Here is a 21,613-nt window from a genome sequence, read left to right as displayed (position 1 = left end):
AATAAAATTGAATTCAAACGAAAACTTACTAGGCACTTGGTCAGTAATTGATTACTTGTAAATAGTTTCTTTAATCTATCTCAAAATATTTCAATATTCAGTAATTTCATCACTATACAATTTTGTTATTCTAGATTTAATTTGTAATTCAGTAAATATAAAATATTCTTTGTTTCTCTATGATAAATTATCTAGCTTTAATTATTCAGGTAATCTTTTCGTACTTTGATTTTATTGTACTTGTAAATTTAATACTAATTGTAATATTGTTTGTAATTGTAATTGTAAATTTAATACTAATTGTAATTTTATTGTTGATATTGTAGTTGGAATCTCCTGGTAGAGGGGCAGAGAAGGCCTGACGGCCTTATCTCTACCAGGTTAAATAAATAAATACTACTAAATACTAAAATTAGGTTCGAAGACACCGATACACTCAGCGACACACCACATTTCTACGCGAGGCTACACCGAGAGGCGATTGAAATATATAAACATAAGAACAATTTCAATGGAAAAGAAGAAGGCCTCAAGGTTAACAAGGCCTGGTATCCGGCATTAAGGAAAACCAACATCAAACCGCCCGCGTAGCACAATTAAACAACAAAACCTCGGACGCGGAGCGCGTGGAAAACAGCAAACCCGCCCGAGAAGCACATTCGAGCGCGGACCGAGGCGACAACAGCAAGCCCCCCTCCCCTCCCGCACTATATATACAACGATGCAGCCAGCGCAGACTGTAATCGGCACACGCAGTAGAACAAGCCGCACCAGCAATAGACACCACTGAAGATGTTCACCGCAGCAGTGAACGAAACGTTTGGTCTCACAACCAACAGACCACGGCCTCATAGCCCGGAAAACTTTTCTACTATTGACGCCGGCCCTGAAAGCCTACACTCCAATATAAAACAAGGTGAATACAATGACAGCAATGGGAATGCAAGGGGAATACAAAGAAAACAAAGTTGAATAAAAAGACAGCAATGGGAATACAAGAAAAACATCTTCAATACAATGACGGCAATGAGATGCAAGGGGAATACAAAGAAAACAAAGTGAATAAAAAGACAGCAATGGGAATACAAGTAAAACATTTTGAATACAATGACGGCAATGAGATGCAAGGGGAGTACAAAGAAAACAAAGTGAATATAATGACTGTAATGGGGATACTAGGAGAATACAAAGAAAACAAGGTGAATACAATGACAGCAATGGGAATGCAAGGGGAATACAAAGAAAACAAAGTTGAATAAAATTACTGTAATGGGGATGCTAGGAGAATACAAAGAAAACAAGGTGAATACAATGACAGCAATAGGAATTCAAGGATAACATGTTGAATACAATGACAGGAATGGGAATGGAAGGGGAATACAAAGAAAACAGAGTGAATAAAAAGACAGCAATGGGAAAACAAGAAAAACATCTCGAATACAATGACAGCAATGAGATGCAAGGGGAATTCAAAGAAAACAAAGTGAATAAAATGACTGTAATGGAGATACTAGCAGACTACAAACAAAACAAGTTGAATACAATGTCAGCAATGGGAATGCTGGGGGAATACAAAGAAAACAAAGTGAATAAAATGCCTGTAATGGGGATACTAGGAGAATACAAAGAAAACAAGGTGAATACAATGACAGCAATGGGAATGCAAGGGGAATACAAAGAAAACAAAGTTGAATAAAATGACTGTAATGGGGATGCTAGGAAAATACAAAGAAAACAAGGTGAATACAATGACAGCAATGGGAATACAAGGATAACATGTTGAATACAATGACAGCAATGGGAATGGAAGGGGAATACAAAGAAAAGAAAGTGAATAAAATGACAGCAATGGGAGTAAAAGAAAAACATCTTGAATACAATGACGGCAATGAGATGCAAGGGGAATACAAAGAAAATAAAGTGAATAAAATGACTGTCATGGGGATACTAGGAGAATACAAAGAAAACAAGGTGAATACAATGACAGCAATGGGAATGCAAGGGGAATACAAAGAAAACAAAGTTGAATAAAATGACTGTAATGGGGATGCTAGGAGAATACAAAGAAAACAAGGTGAATACAATGACAGCAATGGGAATGGAAGGGGAATACAAAGAAAAGAAAGTGAATAAAATGACAGCAATGGGAATAAAAGAAAAACATCTTGAATACAATGACGGCAATAAGATGCAAGGGGAATACAAAGAAAATAAAGTGAATAAAATGACTGTCATGGGGATACTTGGAGAATACAAAGAAAACAACGTGAATACAATGACAGCAATGGGAATGCAAGGGGAATACAAAGAAAACATAGTGAATAAAATGACTGTAATGGGGATACTAGGAGAATACGAAGAAAACAAGTTGAATACAATGACAGCAATGGGAATGCATTAGGGAATACAAAGAAAATAAAGTGAATAAAATGACTGTAATGGGGATACTAGGAGAATACAAAGAAATCAAGGTGAATACAATGACAGCAATGGGAACGCAAGGGGAATACAAAGAAAACAAAGTGAATAAAATGAGTGTAATGGGGATACTAGGAGATTACAAAGAAAACAAGGTGAATAGAATGACAGCAATGGGAATGCAAGGGGTACACAAAGTAAAAACAATGTAAATAAAATGACCGTAATGGGGATACTAGGAGAATACAAAGAAAACAAGGTGAATACAATGACAGCAATGGGAATACAAGGATTACATGTTGAATACAATGATAGCAATGGGAATGCAAGGGGAATACAAAGCAAACAAAGTGAATAAAATGACAGCAATGGGAATACAAGAAAAACATCTTGAATACAATGACAGCAATGAGATGCAAGGGGAATACAAAGAAAACAAAGTGAATAAATTGACTGTAATGGGGTACTAGGAGAATACAAAGAAAACAAGGTGAATACAATGACAGCAATGGGAATGCAAGGGGAATACAAAGAAAACAAAGTGAATAAAATGACTGTAATGGGGATACTAGGAGAATACAAAGAAAACAAGGTGAATACAATGACAGCAATGGGAATACAAGGTTAACATGTTGAATACAATGACAGCAATGGGAATGCAAGGGGAATACAAAGAAAACAAAGTGAATAAAATGACACCAATGGGAATACAAGAAAAACATCTTGAATACAATGACGGCAATGAGATGCAAGTGGAATACAAAGAAAACAAAGTGAATAAAATGACTGTAATGGGGATGCTAGGACTATACAAAGAAAACAAGGTGAATACAATGACAGCAATGGGAATGCAAGGGGAATACAAAGAAAACAAAGTGAATAAAAAGACAGCAATGGGAATACAAGAAAAACATCTTGAATACAATGACGGCAATGAGATGCAAGGGGAATACAAACAAAACAAAGTGAATAAAAAGACAGCAATGGGAATACAAGAAAAACATCTTGAATACAATGACGGCAATGAGATGCAAGGGGAGTACAAAGAAAACAAAGTGAATAAAATGACTGTAATGGGGATACTAAGAGAATACAAGGAAAACAATGTGACTACAATAACACCAACGGGAATGGAAGGGGAATACAAAGAAAACAAAGTTGAATAAAATCACTGTAATGGGGATGCTAGGAGAATAGAAAGAAAACAAGGTGAATACAATGACAGCAATGGGAATTCAAGGATAACATGTTGAATACAATGACAGGAATGGGAATGGAAGGGGAATGCAAAGAAAACAAAGTGAATAAAAAGACAGCAATGGGAAAACAAGAAAAACATCTTGAATACATTGACAGCAATGAGATGCAAGGGGAATTCAAAGAAAACAAAGTGAATAAAATGACTGTAATGGGGATACTAGGAGAATACAAACAAAACAAGTTGAATACAATGTCAGCAATGGGAATGCAAGGGGAATACAAAAAAACAAAGTGAATAAAATGACTGTAATGGGGACACTAGGAGAATACAAAGAAAACAAGGTGAATACTATGACAGCAATGGGAATGCAAGGATAACATGTTGAATACAATGACAGCAATGGGAATGGAAGGGGAATACAAAGAAAAGAAAGTGAATAAAATGACAGCAATGGGAATAAAAGAAAAACATCTTGAATACAATGACGGCAATGAGATGCAAGGGGAATACAAAGAAAATAAAGTGAATAAAATGACTGTCATGGGGATACTAGGAGAATACAAAGAAACAAGGTGAATACAATGACAGCAATGGGAATGCAAGGGGAATACAAAGAAAACAAAGTGAATAAAATGACTGTAATGGGGATACTAGGAGAATAAAAAGAAAACAAGTTGAATACAATGACAGCAATGGGAATGCATTAGGGAATACAAAGAAAATAAAGTGAATAAAATGACTGTAATGGGGATACTAGGAGAATACAAAGAAAACAAGGAGAAAACAATGACAGCAATAGGAACGCAAGGGGAATACAAAGAAAACAAAGTGAATAAAATGAGTGTAATGGGGATACTAGGAGATTACAAAGAAAACAAGGTGAATACAATGACAGCAATGGGAATGCAAGGGGAATACAAAGTAAAAACAATGTAAATAAAATGACCGTAATGGGGATACTAGGAGAATACAAAGAAAACAATGTGAATACAATGACAGCAATGGGAATACAAGGTTAACATGTTGAATACAATGACAGCAATGGGAATGCAAGGGGAATACAAAGAAAACAAAGTGAATAAAATGACACCAATGGAAATATAAGAAAAACATCTTGAATACAATGACGGCAATGAGATGCAAGTGGAATACAAAGAAAACAAAGTGAATAAAATGGCTGTAATGGGGATACTAGGAGAATACAAAGAAAACAAGGTTAATAGAATGACAGCCATGGGAATGCAAGGGGAATACAAAGAAAACAAAGTGAATAAAATGACCATAATGGGGATACTAGGAGAATACAAAGATAACAAGGTGAATACAATGAGAGCAACGGGAATACAAGGATAACAAGTTGAATACAATGATAGCATTGGAAATGCAAGGGAAATACAAAGGAAACAAAGTGAATAAAATGACAGCAATGGGAATACAAGAAAAACATCTTGAATACAATGACAGCAATGAGATGCGAGGAGAATACAAAGAAAAAAAAAGTGAATAAAATGACAGCAATGGGGATACCAGGAGAATACAAACAAAACAATTTGAATACAATGACAGCAATGGGAATGCAAGGGGAATACAAAGAAAACAAAGTGAATGAAATGACTGTAATGGGTATACTAGGAGAATACAAAGACAATAAGTTGAATACAATGACATCATTGGGAATGCATGGGGAATACAAAGAAAGCAAAGTGAATAAAATGACTGTAATGGGGATACTAGGAGAATACAAAGAAAAGAAGGTGAATACAACATCAGCAATTGGAATCCAAGGGGAATACAAAGTAAAAGTGAATAAAATGACTAATGGGGATACTAGAAGAATACAAAGAAAACAAGGTGAATACAATGACAGCAATTGGAATACAAGGATAACATGTTGAATACAAAGACAGCAATGGGATTGCAAGGGGATTACAAAGAAAACAAAATGAATAAAATGACACCAATGGGAATACAAGAAAAGCATCTTGAATACAATGACGGCAATGAGATGCAAGGGGAGTACTAAGAAAACAAAGTGAATAAAATGACTGTAATGGGGATACTAGGAGAATAGAAAGAAAACAAGGTGAATACAATGACAGCAATGGGAATGCAAGGGGAATACAAAGAAAACAATGTGAATAAAAGGACTGTGATGGGGATACTAGGAGAATACAACGAAAACAAGTTGAATACAATTACAGCAATGGGAATACAAGGATAACATGTTGAATACAATGATAGCAATCGGAATGGAAGGGGAATACAAAGAAAACTAAGTGAATAAAATGACAGCGATGGGAATACAAGAAAAACATCTTGATTACAATGACGGCTATGAGATGCAAGGGCAATACAAAGAAAATAAAATGAATAAAATGACTGTAATGGGGATACTAGGAGAATACAAGGAAAACAAGGTGAATACAATGACAGCATTGGGAATGCAAGGGGAATACAAAGAAAACAAAGTGAATAAAAAGAGTGTAATTGGGATAGTAGGAGAATACAAAGAAAACAAGGAGAATACAATGACAGCAATATGAATACAAGGGGAATACAAAGAAAACAAAGTGAATAAAATGACCGTAATGGGGATACTAGGAGAATACAAAGAAAACAAGGTGAATACAATGACAGCAATGGGAATACAAGGATAACATGTTGAATACAATGACAGCAATTGGAATGCAAGGGGAATACAAAGCAAACAAAGTGAATAAAATGACTGTAAAGGGGATACTAGGAGAATACAAAGAAAACAAGCTGAATACAATGACAGCAATGGGAATGCAAGGGGAATACAAAGAAAACAAATTGAATAAAATGACTGTAATAGGGATACCAAGAGAATACAAAGAAAACAAGGTGAATACAATGACAGGAATGGGAATACGAGGATAACATGTTGAATACAATGACAGCAATGAGAATGCAAGGGGAATAGAAAGAAAACAAAGTGAATAAAAAGACAGCAATGGGAATACAAGAAAAACATCTTGAATACAATGACGGCAATGAGATGCAAGGGGAATACAAAGAAAACAAAGTGAATAAAAAGACAGCATTGGGAATACAAGAAAAACATCTTGAATACAATGACAGCAATGAGGTGCATGGGGAATACAAAGAAAACAAAATGAATAAAATGACTGTAATGGGGATACTAGGAGAATACAAAGAAAACAAGGTGAATACAATGACAGCAATGGGAATGCAAGGGGAATACGAAGAAAACAAAGTTGAATAAAATTACTGTAATGGGGATGCTAAGAGAATACACAGAAAACAAGGTGAATACAATGAGAGCAATGGGAATTCAAGGATAACATGTTGAATACAATGACAGGAATGGGAATGGAAGGGGAATACAAAGAAAACAAAGTGAATAAAAAGACAGCAATGGGAAAACAAGAAAAACATCTTGAATACAATGACAGCAATGATATGCAAGGGGAATACAAAGAAAACAAAGTGAATAAAATGACTGTAATGGGGATACTAGGAGAATACAAACGAAACAAGTTGAATACAATTTCAGCAATGGGAATGCAAGGGGAATACAAAGAAAACAAAGTGAATAAAATGACTGTAATGGGGATACTAGGAGAATACAAAGAAAACAAGGTGAATGTAATGACAGCATTGGGAGTGCAAGGGGAATACAAAGAAAACAAAGTTGAATGAAATGACTGTAATGGGGATGCTAGGAGAATACAAAGAAAACAATGTGAAAACAATGACAGCAATGGGAATACATGGATAACATGTTGAATACAATGACAGCAATGGGAATGGAAGGGGAATACAAAGAAAACAAAGTGAATAAAATGACAGCAATGGGAATACAAGAAAAACATCTTCAATACAATGACGGCAATGAGATGCCAGGGGTATACAAAGAAAATAATGTGAAAAAATGACTGTCATGGAGATACTAGGAGAATACAAAGAAAACAAGGTGAATACAATGACAGCAATGGGAATGCAAGGGGAATACAAAGAAAACAAAGCGAATTAAATGACTGTAATGGGGATACTAGGAGAATACAAAGAAAACAAGTTGAATACAATGACAGCAATGGGAATGCATGGGGAATACAAAGAAAATAAAGTGAATAAAATGACTGTAATTGGGATACTAGGAGAATACAGAGAAAACAAGGTGAATACAATGGCAGCAATGGGAACGCAAGGGGAATACAAAGAAAACAAAGTTAATAAAATGAGTGTAATGGGGATACTAGGAGATTACAAAGAAAACAATGTGAATACAATGACATAAATAGGAATGCAAAGGGAATACAAAGAAAACAATGTGAATAAAATGACCGTATTGGGGATACTAGGAGAATACAAAGAAAACAAAATGAATACAATGACAACAATGGGAATACAAGGATAACATGTTGAATACAATGATAGCAATGGGAATGCAAGGGGAATGCAAAACAAACAAAGTGAATAAAATGACAGCAATGGGAATACAAGAAAAACATCTTGAATACAATGGCAGCAATGAGATGCAAGGGGAATAAAAAGAAAACAAAGTGAATAAATTGACTGTAAAGGGGATACTAGGAGAATACAAAGAAAACAAGGTGAATACAATGACAGCAATGGGAATACAAGGGGAATGCAAAGAAAACAAAGTGAATAAAATGACTTTATTGGGGATACTAGGTGAATACAAAGAAAACAAGGTGAATACAATGACAGCAATGGGAATACAAGGTTAACATGTTGAATACAATACAGCAATGCGAATGCAAGGGGAATACAAAGAAAACAAAGGGAATAAAATGACACCAATGGGAATACCAGAAAAACATCTTGAATACAATGACGGCAATGAGATGCAAGGGGTATACAAAGAAAACAATGTGAATAAAATGACTGTAATGGGGATACTAGGAGAATACAAAGAAAACAAGGTGAATACAATGACAGCAATGGGAATGCAAGGGGAATGCAAAGAAAGCAAAGTGAATAAAATGACCATAATGGGGATACTAGGAGAATACAAAGATAACAAGGTGAATACAATGACAGCAATGGGAATGCAAGGATAACATGTTGAATAAAATTATAGCAATGGGAGTGCAAGGGGAATACAAATCAAACAAAGTGAATAAAATGACAGCAATGGGAATACAAGAAAAACATCTTGAATACAATGACAGCAATGAGATGCAAGGGGAATACAAAGAAAACAAAGTGAATAAAATGACAGCAATGGGGATACTAGGAGAATACAAACAAAACAATTTGCATACAACGACAGCAATGGGAATGCTAGGGGAATACAAAGAAAACAAAGTGAATGAAATAACTGTAATGTTGATACTAGGAGAATACAAAGACAACAAGTTGAATACAATGACAGCAATGGGAATGCATGGGGAATACAAAGAAAACAAAGTGAATAAAATGTCTGTAATGGGGATACTAGGAGAATACAAAGAAAACAAGATGAATACAATAACAGCAATTGGAATGCAAGGGGAATACAAAGAAAAAGTGAATAAACTGACTGTAATGGGGATACTAGGAGAATACAAAGAAAACAAGTTGAATACAATGTCAGCAATGGGAATACAAGGATAACATGTTGAATACAATGACAGCAAAGGGAATGCAAAGGGAATACAAAGAAAACAAACTGAATAAAATGACACCAATGGGAATACAAGAAAACCATCTTGAATATAATGACGGCAATGAGATGCAAGGGGAATACAAAGAAAACAAAGTGAATAAAATGACTGTAATGTGGATACTAGGAGGATACAAAGAAAACAAGGTGAATACAATGACAGCAATGGGAATACAAGGATAACATGTTGAATACAATGATAGCAATGGGAATGGAAGGGGAATACAAAGAAAACTAAGTGAATAAAATGACAGCTATGGGAATACAAGAAAAACATCTTGATTCCAATGACGGCAATGAGATGCAAGGGGAATACAAAGAAAATAAAGTGAATAAAATGACTGTAAGGGGGATACTAGGAGAATACAATGTTAACAAGGTGAATAAAATGACAGCAATGGGAATGCAAGGGGAACACAAAGAAAACAAAGTGAATAAAATGAGTGTAATGCGGATACTAGGAGAATACAAAGAAAACAAGGTGAATACAATGACAGCAATATGAATGCAAGGGGAATACAAAGAAATCAAAGTGAATAAAATGAGTGTAATGGGGATACTAGGAGAATACAAAGAAAACAAGGTGAATACAATGACAGCAATATGAATGCAAGGGGAATACAGAGAAAACAAAGTGAATAAAATGACCGCAATGGGGTCACAAGGAAAATACAAAGAAAACAAGGTGAATACAATGACAGCAATGGGAATACAAGGATAACATGTTGAATACAATGACAGCAATGGGAATGCAAGGGGAATACAAAGCAAACAAAGTGAATAAAATGACTGTAATGGGGATACTAGGAGAATACAAAGAAAACAAGGTCAATACAATGACAGCAATGGGAATGCAAGGGGAATACAAAGAAAAGAAGTGAATAAAATGACTGTAATAGGGATACTAGGAGAATACAAAGAATATAAGGTGAATACAATCACAGGAATGGGAATACAAGGATAACAATGACAGCAATGGGAATGCAAGGGGAATACAAAGAAAACAAAGTGAATAATATGACAGCAATGGGAATACAAGGAAAACATCTTGAATACAATGACGGCAATGAGACGCAAGAGGAATACAAAGAAAACAAAGTGAATAAAATGACAGCAATGGGAATACAAGAAAAACATCTAGAATACAATGACGGCAATGAGATGCAAGGGGAATACAAGGAAAACAAAGTGAATAAAATGACAGCAATGGGAATACAAAAAAACATCTTGAATACAATGACGGCAATGCGATGCAAGTGGAATACAAAAAAACGAAGTGAATAAAATGACTGTAATGGGGATACTAGGAGAATACAAAGAAAACAAGTTGAATACAATGACAGCAATGGGAATACAAGGTGAATACAAAGAAAACAAAGTGAATAAAATGGCTGCAAAGGGAATACTAGGAGAATAAAAAGAAGACAGAATGAATAAAATGACAGTAATGGGAATACAAAGAAAACATCTTGAATATAATAACAGAAATGGGAATACAAGGATAACATCTTGAATACAATGACAGCAATGGGCATACTAGGGGAATACAAAGAAAGCAAAGTTGAATAAAATGACAGCAATGGGGATACTAGGGGAATACAAAGAAAACAATCTGAATACAGTGACAGCAATTGGAATACAAGGAAAACATATTGAATACAATGACAGCAATGGGAATGCGAGGGGAATACAAAAAAAAACAAGGTGAATACAATGACAGCAATGGGAATACAAGGATAACATCTTGAATAGAATGACAGCAATGGGAATACAAGGGAAATACAAAGAAACCAAGTGAATAAAATGACAGCAATGGGAGAATACAAAGAAAAACAATGTGAATACAATGACAGCAATGGGAATACAAATGGAAAAAAAAAGAAAACAAGGTGAAAGCGAAGAAAATAAGGGAAAGACAATGAGAAAAAGGGGAAGACGAGGAAACTAGTGGAATGCAAGTAGAACAATGGAAAGTCAAGGAAACCGAAGAGAATACAAGGATAGCAAGAGGAAGAGAATGTGGAAAAGGGGAGTAGATGGAAATCATAAAATTAATACAAGTAGAACAAGGGGAAGGAAGACAAGAAAAACAAGGAGAATAGAAGTAAAGGGCCATTTCAGTTTTATTTGATCGCTGCGTCCGAAATTACCCCCATATTTAATGAGGAGTAAGACGTAGTTATACATCAAAATTTTGTGCACCACAAAAATCAGTTTTTCTATCATAATGGAGTATCTTAGGTTAGTTTTATAATTCCTCAAATAAATTAGTTATGTTTGACGTGAGACGTTCATACTCGATCTTCTGGGAATAATAATAAATTATAAAATTTTGGTATCGAAAGGTTTTCTATGAACTCTGCTGTCACTTGTGTTCTATGAAAACATGAGTGTAAGAGTGTCTAGCCCATTTGCGCATCTGCCTGCTCTTCTGACGTTCAATCAGTGTGGATCTCAGAATTGTTGGCCCATAGTAAGCGTGGTGCAAACCCACTGACTTGACGGAGCTGCCGAATCGCACTTGGCCAAAATTTCAAACGCGACGCACGGAAAGATACTGTCCGTTACTCAGGAGAAGACAAGCGAAAAGAATGTGACCTTCTTGACTATCGCTGCTGATTATTATAAACATCGCTCAGATACGCATCCCAGTAGCCAGGTTATTACTCATACAGGAAACATGAGTAACAATGCTTATGGAAATTAAAGCTAAGTTGAACAGAAGGAGACCAAATGTTTCCGCTTACTGCAGTACAAATACTGTTCTCCAACCAGGAGATCAACCGTGAAAGGAATGTGCTTACTATTGCGTCATATATTGGAGCGAAGGAGATAGATAATGTTATCGTTATAACGTCTGTTTAAAAACCATGCGCTCTCCTGCATTTGTTATTTCCTGTATGGAGAGATTAAAAGACCAGGAGATTAACAGTGATCTAATTTTGTAACTAGGGTAGTATAAAGATGTTTGTATCAATTTTATTGTTTTTGTGCTGTGAGAGCGAGCCAATAGAGGTATGAGTACCCACGTGTGTGACCTTATGACGTCTTATGACATCAACATTCATTCACAGCATTACCCCTCTTCGTCTCATCCGGCAGAGACTTTCTCGTGGTTGGAGCACAGTATTGCACGTGTTGTCGTACGTTATCTGTTCACATCCCTTCCTCCTCAGTCCGCTTTCGTCTTCTCCTGAGTCACCACAGCCCGGCGCGGCTAGAAATATAACAGTGCGGGTTCTCATCAGAAATTTACCAGCCTTTCCCGAGTTTCTTTTTAAATGCCTATTTGTGCAGTCCTTACTTCAATCATCCATAAGCAAGGATTTTGTTTTTTTATATGTTGATAAAGTCTCTAACAAATTGCTTAGCGAAGTAACATAATTCAGCCATGGCGCGCCGCATAACAATTATTATTATTGCCAATATACTAAACCTTCCCAGCAGTAAGTACATCAGAAGCCAATTCGGCTGTATCTACAGCAGATACTGATTTATTTGCCTAGCATTTGTTAGCTACGTCAACATTGCTTGCTATTAGAGAACAAAATAGCAGATATAACTAATAAAATAAGAGTTATTTTCACATGTACAGAGGATTTTAAGTCTCTAAAATCTAGAAATATATGGAAAGAAAAAATGCTGATTCACATGGCAGTCCTAAATTATTTCCCCCAAAATGTCAGTTACCCCTTTTCTGTTTAGTACGGTATTAGAAATAACCTATTTATATTTTTAAATTCTTAACTATCTGAAATCATGTTCTTCAGAAAACCTATACTAAAATAAACATGGCAGCACCTCGAGGACGAGCTGAAAATAGAGACAACAGAAGTTTCTTACAACACTTGATTAAATTAAAACAGTTCCATAGAATTTATAAATGTATTAAAATATGTAAATCTACTATAGATGTAGAAGATCAAAGGTTATGAATATTTTATTATTGTTCAGATGAGGGACTGTGAGGGAAATTAACCTGGGAGAAGGGGAAACCCGGTGCCGGCACGTAGCCTACTCCTGTCGAATAGCACCAAGGGGGCCGTCAGGCTTAACGTCCCCATCCGACGGACGAATCACTATCAACAGTGACATATGCCTTCTCTTCATATGCACTGCGGAGAGATTCGGGATTTAACTCAGGCATATTGGTGCACAATTTAGTGATTAGAAGTTGTGCATCGCCATCTCTCCTAGTCCCAGAGGTATAAATTTTACATGAAAATTTCTGACCCCGCCGGGAATCGAATCCGGGCCGGCTAGTCTTGAGGCAGACACGCTACCACAGAGCTAACTCGGCGGACTATTCATAAATGTGACTAACATCATTTGAATAACTTTGGCGGTACGGGCGTGGACAGATGGATAGACAGAATCAGAAAAACCATTTATTGGTATTTTTAATTGTAACGTTAACATACGTGATTATTAATAACATTACTGTAATTTAATTTTGTGCGAGATCGTGCGTATTTGCTTGATTTCCGCAGAGAACCAATACGCGGTAAGTGTGAAATACCACATTCAGTATTCCCAACGTAACACCCATAACAATTTCCCTCTTCTTACCGCTTAAGCGCAACATTCATTTTACTGCTTTAGGCTTTTAACATATTATTTTTAGAGACGTTTAACATAATAATAATTATAAATTGGAAACTTACCACTGCAATTTTACCTAAATTGCAATTTTAATTACTGTTTTTAAATATTTGCAAAAATTAAGTAAAGTCTACTACTCCACGAAACTTATTGCATTCCTGATACAAGTAACATTAAGGAAGCCGTGGAAAAATCAACAAGATTCCAGATGCCGATGTTATTACTGCAATATGTTATATAAATAATATTGTTAAAATATTAAAATGAAAAATAAATCATTACATAATCTTACCGTTTGTTTTAAGTTCGCATTTACAGACTGGGGGAAAAAAAAGACAGACGTATATCACGGCCTGCTGGAGTATAGTAAACACAGAAAACATTTTATAGCAACAATGTGGTAGGAAGATATTTTGGTTTTCCGAAGTTGCCGTCATTAAATAGAAACCAACATGGAGATTTCATTGCAACTAATTAGAAATTCGTCTTTCAGGTATGTAATAAACGATTTTCGCACAAAATAATGTACGATACACGAGCGGTATGTTTGTTTTCATGTTCTCGGAAATTAAAAAAGCTCAACTACGTTTCGCTTTTTCAATCTTTCCCTCGAACATGAAAACGTCAACATACCGCTCTTGTAACGGATATAACTATTTAAAGGTCTATGCAGTATCGCGTTTTGTACATTACTCGTACCACATGCTGTATGCTGATGCTTGTGAATACAGCGGCGAAACATCAGAAATATGTTGGAAGCTATTCGCAAGCGTGATTTGAATCACTGATTACTAAGCCTGTGACATCGGAGTGACATTTACAGTGAAAGGAAGCCAATTCATTACAGGATATACACAGAGTACGCAAGTGTATGTGTGTAAGGAGACGACACAACCGTCGCTGTACAGTTCATTCGAGTGTAATACAAATTGTCGTGAGGTGTAGTGCGCTCCGCAGTATGGCTCAGAAGGAAAGAAACACGTTTTGGAAACTAGAATATTTAGTTTCACAGTATGGTGCACATGTATTTTGCATTCTAAATAACAATCTGTATTGTAAACTTTGCAATGTCAGCATTACGTCTGCTAAAAACAAGGAATATAACGTTCAGAGGCACGTAAGTACAATGAAACATAAACGGCTGGAACAAGGAAATGTGTAGAAGGACCCTATATCAAATTCAACATTTTGTGAAGACATGTGTAAGGCATATATACCTGCCGACATACCATTTAACAAACTCGCAAATACGGCGTTCCGCGAGTTTTTACAGAAATACACTAGAAGAGAAATTACACATCAGACCACGTTATTGTAGTACTACAGGGACATCATTTTATTTTTACTAACATTTTTAATATTAATCTGGCTATACCTTTCTATTAACAATTGAAACAGGAATCACCGTTTGCTACCCCTTCCACGACCGGAGTTCGATGATACTGGCGTAAAATACAAATCACTTTATTAGGTATAGGAGGGAAGAAAAGTAGTTCATCCATTTACTTAAACTAGGAAATATCGCGATTTTGAGTTTGATAATTTTCATTGGATTTTTGTTTAATCAAAATACAGTACTGTATTAACACTTAGTATTTTTACTCACGAATTGAGCTATCCATTCGGACGTATTAATTATGCAATGTATATTGTACTGTTACAGCACATTAGCGTACAATATAGAGAATGAAGTTAAATAGAAAAATAATCATAATATGGATATTTAAACAGATTTTTTAAAATGATGGCCGTTCATTTCGATACAGGGTTCAGTTCTTTTGTGCATATTATCACACTATAGACTATTGTACCTAATTCCAATTACCAGTTTCGTCCTTCGTACGAGTAACTCATGTTGAAATAATTCTGTACCTACTCTATAAAAGAGTACCTTACGTACTGTAAATTCAATCTTCACTTCTGTCCGATCCGAAAAGATAAAATTACTCAGAAATGCTATCTACTGTCCATTCAAGTGGTTTTGTCGCAGGGTCGTAGAAAGGGGGGGATCACGGGACAGTTAATTACTTAACGAGGGCCTTTTATTTAAGTTATTTTAAACACTTGTATAATATTACGTAGACATCCAATTCCTAACAGAAATTAATGTTTTCAGAAAAGAGCTAAGATAGCCCAGCTACTAGACTTTACAGAGGGGCGAACAGAAGCAGGTGGGGGAAACCGGGATGCGACGTAGGCAAACGGACGACGGTACCTGTGCGAAAATATGGTTCAATATTGAAAGCTCTTTCGTCACTGGAAAACGCGAACATATTTCTGGAACGTACTATACTCACTCAGTACTGCTTACGCGCCCTCGGCTCTGTGTCGTGAACGGTTGGAAGTTTACTAGTAGAAGGGGTGGGAGTGAAGTACATTCCAAAACTCAGGTACAATAAAAATTTAAGTAAAAATAAAATTATGTCCCTGTATATCGAGAATATTTACAACACATGCATTACTGAGATCAGAGGTAAACTAACAAACCAACACATCTGATGTCAATTGATGAGACGCCGGATGCTGTTAGACGGCATAATGTGATTGTTTAGGGCTCTGGATCCGGAAGACCCTGCTGGATTATACTTACTGTCGTGTGATGTGATAAATGCTGTGAACAATTCTACAAAATGTGAGATTTTTTCAGTATGCAATGCAGTTATTATGGCAAGCAAGTATAGAGCATGACAAAGTACTTCTAATTGTTACCGATGCAGCATCATATATGTTAAAAGCAGTAACTACGTTGAAAACAACATACAGAAAGATGGTAAACATCATAGTTCACTTCGTCAGGTAGCTAATATTCTATCGGGTGACAAATACACTGTAGATAATTTAGATGTCGAATTGAATTATGTCAAATATTTCACATATGCACCTGTCGTTTCGCAGCTTTTCTGCATTGAAATCCATACTAGACAGTAGTAGACACGCATTCTATTTCGAAACTTTGAGAATGCATCTTGTTGTTCACTGTAATTACAAACTAAACACGCAATAGACAATACATCTAAGCACACATGTGTTGAATGGAATTTTCTAATAGTTGAAATGAAATTAAATAAAGATAGAAAGTAATTCAGAGGGATGTGTGTATTATTCTCTTCTGCAGACTGTAGAGCCTACTGTACAAGACGAAGCGGTACTGCATACTCTGTGTATATCCTGGAGTGAGTTGGTTTCTTTCACTGTACACATGCTCCAGTGTCACAGGCCTACTAATTACATACCGTGAGGGGTTTAAAGACAAGGAAAGCATTATGCATTAAGCGTTACTTCGGCGGCGCAGAGACTACAACGTGTTCATAATATGTGCGTACGTTTCGTCTGCAATATTCGCCGGGCTGATCACGTAACACCATCGCTCGAAATGTTCTCCTGGCTCCGTCTAGAAGATCGTAGGAAAATCCACTGTCTTTCCCTTCTCTTTCACATATTGCATTTCTCCACTCCTGTCTATCTTGCGTCTCGTTTTCAAACTTTATCCACGCGTCATAACCTAGACACACGATCACAACACTCCTCAATATTATCCATTCTCTCCCACCGAACATCCTCATATTCATCTTCTTTCACTGTGGCTGTTCCTCGGCTTTGGAATTCCCTACCGAGTAATGTCAGGGACTGTCAGACATCAAACCAATCTAAGAATAGGCTAACGAAATATTTTTCTAACAATTCTTGTTTCTCAATGTTTAATGGTTTTATATATATCACAGATAATTATCTAAATTATCCCATTATTATTATTATTATTATTATTATTATTATTATTATTATTATTATAACTATTTCTTACCAATGTTTATTATTGTCACACTAACATTAGTTATCCAACTTTCATTATTTACTTTCAGATATTAATGTAATAACTATGTAAGCAATTGGATTCAATTAGAATTAGAGTCTGGCTGGGCGGAAGAGAAGGCCTACTGTCCTTAGCTCTGCCAGATGAAATAAATAAGTTATTATTATTATTATTATTATTATTATTATTATTATTATTATTATTATTATTATTATTATGCTCCATTTTATCTCTGTCTCCCGTTTTTTCCCAGCAACCCATTGTCACAAGAAGATAGTCGGAAGCTAACACCTCACATCACCGGCGCGGCGGGGTAAAATGCATCCCGAGTCAAACATTATATAAACACAAAATAACGAAATATTATAAAAAGAGAATAATAATTAACTTACCCGTCTACACATAAAAAATCTTTCCTTTAAAATTACACATCCGTGGACGCTACGCCCCTGAGATGAATATACAATTTATGCCATAACACAAAGCAGTGCTTCATTTGTGACTAGCCTTGCGTAATCCGTGTGCAAATTTCTACGTACCCAGAGTGATGTTGATGTGTCCTGTCCCTGTTATCGGTAGCAGAAGGATCTGTCCTGATATGTCGTACATACCCAGCATCTTCAATTCAGGCACTGTGAGCGCGAAGGCAGAGTGGCCCTTACTGAAGTCAGATCTGAAATAACATTGGAATCATATCTTATTTTTGTAAATGTATAGTTTCACACATTTTTATATGTCACATAATATGATCAAAAGCATAGCACTTTCATCAGGAGGTATAGGATAACTTGGAATTTGACTATCACATAAAAATACAACCCTCTCCCTTGTTATTCTTGTATTTACCTTGTTCTTGTGTTGCCCTTGTTCTCCTTCCCTTTTCGTATTCACTTTGTTGTCGTATCGCTATTGCTTCTTTTGTGTTCCCCATGTTCTCTTTCTATTCCCCTTGTTCTCTTTGTCCTTTTCTTTTTTTGTATTTCCCTTGTTCTCATTGTGTTTTTCTTATTTTTCTTGCACTTCGTTTGTTTTATTTGTCTTCCTCTTGTTCTCCTTGCCTCAGTCTCATACTTTTTGTTTTCGACTTTTTCTTCTTGTCTTCACTCCATACTCTTTATGTTGTCCTTGTTATCCTTGCCTTGTGATAGTAGACCTAGTTGTTGAACATTTCTCATAACCATCCCTATTATATGTGTAACTGCAGTTGTAAAGTTTTTACGCAGATATTTTGCGAGTGTGTTCAAACATTTTTGGGCCTCTCTGTATTTTCTAATAAAACTATGTATTTGCGTGTCACCGGTCCCTGAACTAATTTCAACTGAGCTATTTATAATTCATCACTAGAGGACGGATCTGTGCGCGTAGTGCATCGAGGTTATAGTACGTCCGATCAAATAAGAGCCTCTTGGAACGTGCGATTGGACACACTTACCGCAGGGAGCAAGTAGGCACACGACTCCGAGCAGGTTCCATATAAACAGCGCTGCGTTGCCATCTCTCCCTTCTAAAGACCGAAGTGAACCTTCGTGTACGTCTTGTAAATACAAAAATAAAACACGAACATCTCCTATCCAGAGTCCGTTGAGTCACTATTTAAATCAATTACACAAGATTCCAACCTAGTTTTTAAGGAGCGATAATCACTTTATTTTGTCTTTACATGTTCGATGTACTTTACCCAATGCTTTTTATTATTAATGTCATCCATTACATTTACTATTAAATCACGTACTTCTTGAATAGATTTGTTTCCCAATCCATTTTCTGGCCGGACATTTATATTCAGTTCCGATCAAACGAATTCTATGGCAATGGTAGGGGGGGCAGTCGTAGTACAACATGGCCGTACTTTGATGATAGTTCGTCAATTACATCTTTTTTCTGTAATGGCTACGTTTTATCTCTTTTAGTAGATGTAACTTTGTTGTTGGGACTGGCGTGGGCAAAGGGATGTTATTTTCATGTTTTAGTGACATCTATTGTTGACCTAGTGATAGGTACAGGATTCACAATACGGGAATGGTATGGGGCATTAACCATAACGATGGCAGACGATTCTTCCAACCGTTTTAGCAAACATTGCTCAAACCATTCTTCATAGATTTTAGAATTCATCAGCCGGGGCATCACACATACTTTGGTGGGTAACGAATAATGCTCCTGGAATGAAACCATTTCTTCCCCCCGCATGTAAAATTACCATTCGTTCTCCTTTACCTAAAGAAGAATTGTCATCACAATAACTTGATCCATCCGACCAACGACACTTTACTCTGTCATGAGTATCATACCATGTTTCGTCTAAGTATACTTCTTCATAACCCAGTTGTCGATAATATTCCATATCCCGTAAATATGAAGAACGCCACGTCTGTATTCGTAATGATTCCATTGCTGCTCGTTGAGATCCATGAATTTTATATTTAAACCCCATTGAATGTAATAGTTCCATTAAAGTATTTCTTTGATGCTAAACCTCATATGGGATAGCTTGTGTTTTATTACGCAATTGCATTGAGAAGTTTATTTGACGTCGGAGCTATTTTATTTTTGATTTACAAGTATATTATATGGAACACAAAAGCCACAATACACATTTACTGTCCTCTGCCTTGTTCTGAACTAACTGCATTATATTTGAAGGCTCGTCTGAAACCGAATACTATATGAACTTGTTCTCGGAGCACCGACTTAGATCTGTCAACAGCGCTGGCGTACCAGCAACCAGCTACGAGCTTCAAGACTGAAACACCTGACGCGGGAGGCTCAAGGTAGGTGCAAGTGGCTCTCATTTGAGCGGACGTACTATAGTAGTGTTGCTACTGCCACAGTCTAGTGTAGACCTGCAGAACTGTAGCTCCTCAGTGCGACAGCTTTACTACCCCTTCTTACCCCACCCACCTTTTCTACCAGTGCGGTCATGACGTTTTAGTTACGCTCGGCTGCATCAACATTCTTTCTCGCGGCGGCAGGTATACAATACGCTATCAAGAATTACAAATGAATATATAATAAAATCCTTAGGAACATACCTTTAGAAAGTAAGAGAAAAATGAATGAGGGAAATAAATAAGTTAAAAGGCATGTAAAATAAATTTTAAAATGTATGTGTGCATATAATGTAAAAGGATCTACCTTTGTATATACCGTCCTATTACTAGTAAAGCCGATTAAGTCCACTTTTTGCGTAAAATAAGTTAAGTAGCCTACAGGTCCCGGTTTGTCTTTCCGTGCTCTGTATTCTGCTAAAATGAAATGAGTCCGAAATGTTGCCTGCAGACAACAAATCAATTACTTTATTTGAAGAATTTATTATGATTTTTTGTGCATTAATAAAGTATTAATTCCTGTTTTTACAAAACTTGTATTACTGGTCTTAACTGGTTTTACTAGTAATAGGACGATTAATGAATTGTACGTTGATAAGTGAGTGATAGCTATATGACCGGATGTCAATGCTGTCATTCAACATTGTAACGCACTCCAGCCAAATAAATAACTAAATAAATAAATACACAATACGCGTACTGCAGTTTAAAGAGAACTGGAACATGGAAAAATCTAAACCAGTGAAGAAATACTACTTCCAAAGGAAATGGGAATATGATTATTTTGTTGTTGAAGACGAAAGAATAGCTTGTTTACTGTGTCCCATCCAATTTATTTGCATCGTAATTTCAATATTGAACCACATTTCAACAAAGCCCATATTAAGGGGACACTCAACTTAAAAATTGGAAAAAAATGTCATAGAAAAGAAAAATTAAATTTCTACACTAATTTACGTGACAGAACTAAATCAATACATAGAATTCTTCCCCTATTCATTGAGAAGTCACAGTCAAATGCACAAAGCCAAAAAATGAAAAATGATAATTAAAAGTGATATTTCAATTAATGATCGATTAAAAATTGAAATATTTTTTAT

The 21,613-nt window shown here is 36.0% G+C and overlaps 1 protein-coding gene across 1 annotated transcript in view; it reads right to left on the bottom strand.

Annotated features, from left to right (window-relative positions):
• The window catches only part of LOC138699661 (protein takeout-like), a 39,691-nt gene that overhangs the window by 9,556 nt on the left and 8,522 nt on the right, over positions 1-21,613 (bottom strand). Inside the window, exon 4 of the mRNA XM_069825702.1 lies at positions 18,225-18,358. Coding sequence (XP_069681803.1) covers positions 18,225-18,358 — 134 coding nt within the window. The remainder of the gene's footprint in view (positions 1-18,224; positions 18,359-21,613) is intronic.

This window comes from Periplaneta americana, chromosome 5 (assembly GCF_040183065.1).
Source record: "Periplaneta americana isolate PAMFEO1 chromosome 5, P.americana_PAMFEO1_priV1, whole genome shotgun sequence".
In the NCBI taxonomy this organism is placed as follows: Eukaryota; Metazoa; Arthropoda; class Insecta; order Blattodea; family Blattidae; genus Periplaneta; species Periplaneta americana.
The sequence above is the reverse complement of the archived record's forward strand: the minus strand, read 5'-3'. Positions and strand labels throughout refer to the sequence as shown.